The sequence below is a fragment of the Azolla caroliniana genome, unplaced genomic scaffold, assembly GCF_043228905.1.
Source record: "Azolla caroliniana isolate FFs.n. ecotype wild unplaced genomic scaffold, voAzoCaro1.0.p SCAF_1, whole genome shotgun sequence".
In the NCBI taxonomy this organism is placed as follows: Eukaryota; Viridiplantae; Streptophyta; class Polypodiopsida; order Salviniales; family Salviniaceae; genus Azolla; species Azolla caroliniana.
Genome location: NW_028230436.1, coordinates 7,608,685 through 7,614,889, shown reverse-complemented (window position 1 = coordinate 7,614,889; position 6,205 = coordinate 7,608,685). Strand labels below are relative to the sequence as shown.

At 46.3% G+C, this 6,205-nt stretch overlaps 1 protein-coding gene across 1 annotated transcript; it reads right to left on the bottom strand.

Annotated features, from left to right (window-relative positions):
• On the bottom strand, positions 1-4,118 carry LOC147868752 (uncharacterized). Its single transcript, XM_087323128.1, has 3 exons — positions 3,904-4,118; positions 3,126-3,591; positions 1-2,910 (listed from the first exon to the last, which is right to left on the bottom strand). The coding sequence occupies exons 1-3, from the start codon at positions 3,904-3,906 to the stop codon at positions 215-217; spliced, it is 3,165 nt and encodes a 1,054-aa protein (XP_087179254.1). The 5' UTR covers positions 3,907-4,118; the 3' UTR covers positions 1-214.
• Positions 4,119-6,205: the final 2,087 nt, after the last annotated feature.

Here is a 6,205-nt window from a genome sequence, read left to right as displayed (position 1 = left end):
TAAACAAATGTAATTCCATTACCATTTTTGTATTAAAGAAAAAATGTTTTGGGTGATCATATGTTATGGTACAAGGGTTTTGATCACAAAAGCCTTAAAATCTTCTCAACTCATGTGAAAGAATCTGGAAGATGGATCATTTCTTCTTCTTCTTTTTTCTGTTCTTTTCTTTTTTTTACAAGGGGGAACTTGTTGGAACCAAATCTAATAATAATTACCTCATAGAATCGTTGGCCCCATTATAGTTACTGTTACACAAAGATGACTTACATTTCTTAGAGCAACTTTCACTAGATGTTTGGGAATTCGCATCATCGAATGCCCTCTTGTTATCATTCGAGAGCGATTGTTTCTCACGGCAATGTGGTGAGTAGTCTCGGCCGGCTTCTTCTTCTACTACTTCTTCTTCCCCATCATAATCTTCTTCTTCTTCTTCTTCTTCATTAGGCCTAGCAATATTGCCATGGGTCTTGACATCAACACCAAAGAGCCTCAACCCCACTCTCGAAGTCGTCGATGTCGAGTTCGAAGATATGAGGTCTATGCCATTGTTGTTAGACAACTCCAATTTCCCTTCCAGGTGACTTACTAAGGTCCCACCGGCTCTGAGGCCATGACGAGAATTAGTGTCCGAGGTGAAGTGATCCTTGCCTGGCCTTAGGGACGACCCTAGCTCTTCGCAAGATATGCTCGAAGTTCGGCCCGACCCCGACAATCGGGCCGTATGTTCACCATGCTCTTCATGCTGATTCCGCATCATGCCGGGACCTTCGATACCACCAAAGGGTTGCCGGAAGAACTGCCCTTGCCCGAGAGCGAGAGCTTCGGGGCTGATAAGTCCACTCGTACTATCACCGCCATCTCTAGCCATAGCCTTCTTCTGATGCATGGTCATGCTAGAATTAGCAATCATGTCCTCCCTCTTGAGGAGGTATAAGTCATGAGGTGCATGAACAGTAACATAGCTAGGGTGATGTGCCATTGCTTGATGATCCCTGCTAACCACTTCACCACCGTATTGCTCCGGCCCGAGGGATGATGATGACGATGGCCTCAATCGATTCTTCGGGAGTGCTTGTTGCAAGCCTAGATTGAAGTCCAGGTTGCTCGCATCGGAATGTGATGATTGGCAAGCACTCCTAGCATGACTAGCAGAGTTGGAGACCAAACCACCATTCATTGGAACCATACCCGGTTGGGCATGGGCATGAAGATGATGCATATTATGATGTGCTAAAGGCACAGGCAGGTGCATCCTAGATGATGCAGGATGATGAATGAGCTGTACATGATGATGACGATGCATCATCCCCATGGCATGATCGCTTGGAGGGGCCGCGAACAGACCACCACCACCACCACCACCACAAGAAGTGGCCGTGATGGTGACAGGCCGCCTCCGGCAATTGATATACAGGCTCCCGACACTCGGGCTCGGGCCCGTGCCTCGCTCGAACGAGACCACGTCCCCCGCCTCGAGCTTCTTCTCCTTCACGAACCCGCTCCACCCCTTGGTGAACACGTAGCTCTGGCTGCTGCCCCAGTACGAGTAGCGGAAGCGCCACATCTTGCCCGAAGAGTCCTCCAAGCTCAGCATGAGACCTTTGGCATTGGTGCTGCTGTTGAGCGGGAAGCAGCGCTCCGCGTGTTGCTTCGGGATGACCAGCCGGTTCAGCTTCCCGACATCGCTCGGGGTGAGGCTCTTGTCGAACAGATGCTCCCTGTGTGGATCCGATTTCACCCGATTAAGGCTACTGGATGGCCCCTGCTGATGATTATGATGATAATTGAAATGGTTCCGTTTGGTATCATCACCGGAGGGAACCCTAATCCCAGCAGCATCTACAGATTGGCGATTATATTCATTACGCAGATCGAGCATCTGGCCCGCGCGATCCGAGCTACCATTGTAGCTGCCGGCGGCCCCCGATGCACTGTGGCTCTCTTTCCTCTTCTGCTCCAGCTCTTCCTCGTAAGTGTGGCGGCGGAGCATGTCCACGACCCTCTCCTTGCTATAGCTCTTCAAGAACACCTCTTCATTGATGAGATCCTCGTGGCCCTCCTTGGCATTGCCGCCGGGGTGATGATCCGCCGGCTTGAAATTCGTGACCGCGTCTTTGCCTCGGTACTTCAGAGCCGCCCGATCGTACGCACGGGCGGCTTCTTCTTCCTTGTTGAAAGTGCCTAGCCAGATCCTCTGGTTTTTGTCATAGATTTGAGCTCCCCAGCGGCCATTGGGTTGAGGGACAACCCCTTTGAACTGGGAGGAGACCTTCATCACCGTCTCCAGCATGTTGTGGCAAGAATTAGGTTGCAGGACATGGCTCTGCTGATTGGTACCATGGATTAGGCTCGAAGCAGCTCGGGCCACAGAAGCCCTAGACATATCTTCGGATGATGATGAGACGGTACTGACTACTCGGCCGACGCCCGATCCTCCCCCTCCTGCTCGGCCATGGAATAAGGCATGAGGGAGAAGGTTCATAGCAGTGTTCTGATGGGAACTGGTGAAGGCGATGGCAGTAGTCAGTTTGAGCTCCTGTGAAATACCGGTGGTGCTGGGGCTGTCCATGTTGGCTTGGATTAATGGGGTTCGATTGAATGGCTGATGATGCTCGTTAAGCTCTGCGAGTTGGGGCGTGATGAGCTGCAGAGGATGAGACTTGTTGGCCTGAACTACTCCTCCATCTCCACATCGTTCATGCAGGATGGAGAATCTGTGGGTTTTGGAGGCTAGGGTTGTTAGCTCAATCCTGCTGCTGCTGTTATCCATGATGTCCAATTCATCTGCATCCACCACATCCTCCTCCTGATCTTCATCATCATCATCACCACCACCACCACCACCATCATCGTCTTTACTAGAAAGCTTCTCGTCTTCTTCACTAGATCCTTGACAGACCTTGGAGCCTGCACACACACACACACACAAAAAAAACAGACCCGACCCGATCCGTTCAGACGTGATCGAAAAAAGGAGATGGGAAGGAGCGAACGAAGACAAAAGAGCAAATTCATGAAGATCAATGAGGCCAGAGAATAGAACAAAAAAAAAAAAGAAAAAAAAAGAAAAAGAAAGGAACAAGATCAAAGAGCAAGAGATCCTGAAGATCGAAAGCACTCACTGGAAGAGAAGGTTTCACAGTCAGAGGAGGCGGCCATGACAGCAGCAGCAGTAGCAGTGGCGGTGGCGGTGGCGGTGGCGATGGCGAAAGCAGCTGTAGGGGCGGTGGTGAGGGCATCATCGACGGTTGCAGTGGCATCCTCATCCTCATCCTCATTCTCCTCGCAAGAATAGACAGAGCATACTGCTGCTGCTGCTGCTGCTGCTGCATTATTCGCAGGAGAGATCATGGGGAGGAGCTTCTTTACTTCTTGCGACTGGCCATTCTTGTGCAGAGCTTGGCCCAGTAGCGATGGTGTGGATGAAGAAGAAGAAGAAGAAGAAGAAGAGGAAGGAGGGGCGGTTAACAGAGTGAAGCTCCAAGTGGAGGAGGTAGTGATGTTAGGAGGAGGAGGCGGGGGAGGAGGTGGAGATCTGGAGGAAGGAATCATCATCATCATCATCATCGTGTCATGTGCCATATCCACCTGCAGGGTTTCATGAAACAAGACAGCATCATCAGAAACAAAAACAAAACAAAACAAAAAAACAGTGATCTTACAAAAAAAAAAGCCAATGTAATGGATTAGAGTTAAATACAAAAGCGAAAGAAAAGGGAAGGGAGAGAGATTATTGCATGGATTTATTTATTTTATTTTTTTTGGGGGGGGGAGGGAGGGAAAGAAAGGGCCATTGAAGCTCCGATCAAAAGGAATAAAAGAAAGGAGAGGAGAAAGAGTAGTAGTAGTAGTAAGGATGGATGGATGGATGGATGGATGGATGCATGCATGCAGCCTAACCATTGGATTGGATTGGATTGGATTGGGTGTGTTTTTGTTCCTTGGTTTGGGCTTGGCTTTGATCCTTCTTTGCTTTGGTTTTTTGCCTTCTGCCAAAAGAAAGAAAGCAGTTCGTTGATGAAAGGAGCAGGAGTAGAGAGTGTGTAGAGTGTGTGGTGGTAGAGATATGTAATTAGGTGGGCGGAGTAGAACAGAGCAAGCTAAGAAAGAATGACAGAGAGAGAGAGAGAGAGAGAGAGAGAGAAGGGAGGGTTGTGGAGATGATAAATAGATGGATGGATTGATAGATAGATAGATTAGATTAGATAAATATTATATATATGTATATATATATTATGAAAGAGAGAAAAGCCAGGATAAAGAGAGAGAGAGAGAGAGAGAGAGAGTGAGTGTGTGTGTGTGTGTGTGAGGGGGGTTATAACTTATAAGTAAAGAAGAAGGAATTAAAAGAGGCAGGGAAAAAGAAAAACAGAGAGAAATTAGAGGTCCTCCTTCCTTCCTGTTTGGAGGAGGGAGGGAGGGAGGGGGCTGTGTTTGTGTTTGTGTTTGTGTTTGCATGAATAATAATATATGGGTGAAATATAACTATAATTGGGGGGTCCAACAGGAGAGGCTGCTTATGAGCGTGTGTGTGTGTGTGTGTGTGTTAGAGAGAGAGAGAGATGTATGAGATGGATGGACAGACACGACCCCCCCCCCTCTCTCTCTCTCTCGTAATTTCCCACCCCTAGCTCAAAAAAGAGGCATTTTTGAAACATGTTCACTCAATACCGCCACCACAGACACAGACAGACAAGAGAATATGAGAGAGACAGCAGGTGGGGGGGGGGAAGGGAAACCTCTCTCTCTCTCTCTCTCTCTCTCTCTCTCTCTCTCTCTCTCTCTCTCTATCTCTACCCCACACACACACACACAGGCAGGCAGGCAGGCAGCAGAGAGAGAGAGAGAGAGAGAAGGTGACTTAAGACACCCCCTGCTCCACACACACACACACACACAGGGAGAGAGCCTGACATCCTTGCTCTTCTTCTTCTTCTTCTTTCTTCTTCTTCTTCTTTTTCATTTTGTTTTTTGTCTTTATTGTTTTGTAACATTCATAGTATGAAACCATACGTGCATTTTTGCATTCGCGAATGCGAATATGGTAAACACCCTCGAAGAATGATCAATACCACATATACTTTTGGATTCTAACTATTTATTTTGAGGTAAATAAAAACTTAAATAAAAATTTTAAAAAAGGGAAAAAATAAAAAAAAACACAAGAATGTTTAAAATAACATTCGTCATTCGTCATTCGTTTTCCTAGACGAACACGAATTTTACGTACTATCTATCATCTATGGAACTTTTGTTTTAAGAAGAAGAAGAAGAAAGAAATGAGCGCAAAGCAAGCAAGCAAGCAAGCACCAACCAACCAACATATCGCATCCCAAATCAAGTATGTATACATAACATATTATGTATGTATGTAAATTTTACACACGCATTCTTTATTTCTTTATTTTTTGTGGAAATTGATATATTTTAGATATGTATTTGTGCGCTTCCTTTGTTTGGTTGCACTTTGCTTCTCTCTCTCTTCGTGTGGTGTGTATGTGTGTGTGTAGGTGTAGGTGTGTGTGTATATATATAGAAAGCAGGAGTTTTGGGAACCTCGTGATTTCTAGAGAGATAAAGACAAACACACATACATACATACATACAGCCCAATCTGTACGATCTTTGGAACACGTTTCTCTCTCTCTCTCTCTCTCTCTCTCTTCACTTTTTGGGTATTTTTCTTTGTTTTTTAGATCTTTGACGTCTTTCCAAATTCCAAGCAAAGCAAAGCAAATCAAGACTCATGGCAAACCCCCCCCCCCCCAAAACAAAACCAAAAATAAATACAATTGCTTCCTCCTCAAACCAATCCAAATGGCAAACACACATTACTTCCTCCTCTTGATTGTTTTTTTTTGTTGCTCTGCAAGCAAGCAGAGTATTAGTGTGTACTATGTTACCCCGATTATTCGATCACCTCTCTGTTACGCCATAGATATCTATCTCTTAATTTACTAGATGTCACTCCTAGATTGTAAGGGTTGTTGAACCCATAACCCTCGTGCCTCCATTGGGCAGCCTTACCAATAGAACTACATCCATCCGGACTCTCTCTATTTACCCTTTCCTCTTTTGCACACTAGGATGCCAACTCCCTACATTTATCCGGCGCTTGTCAGCGAAACACACACACACGTTGTATAATCTCATCACAAAAATTCTCTCCCCCATCCCCCCCCCCAATAGAACATGTTGTTCC

What these genes read in the sequence shown, in the direction of transcription:
- LOC147868752 (XM_087323128.1), bottom strand. An exon ending in CTGTGAAACCTTCTCTTCCA is followed by an intron (nt 2,911 to 3,125) that starts GTGAGTGCTTTC and finishes GTGTGTGTGCAG; the next exon opens with GCTCCAAGGTCTGTCAAGGA.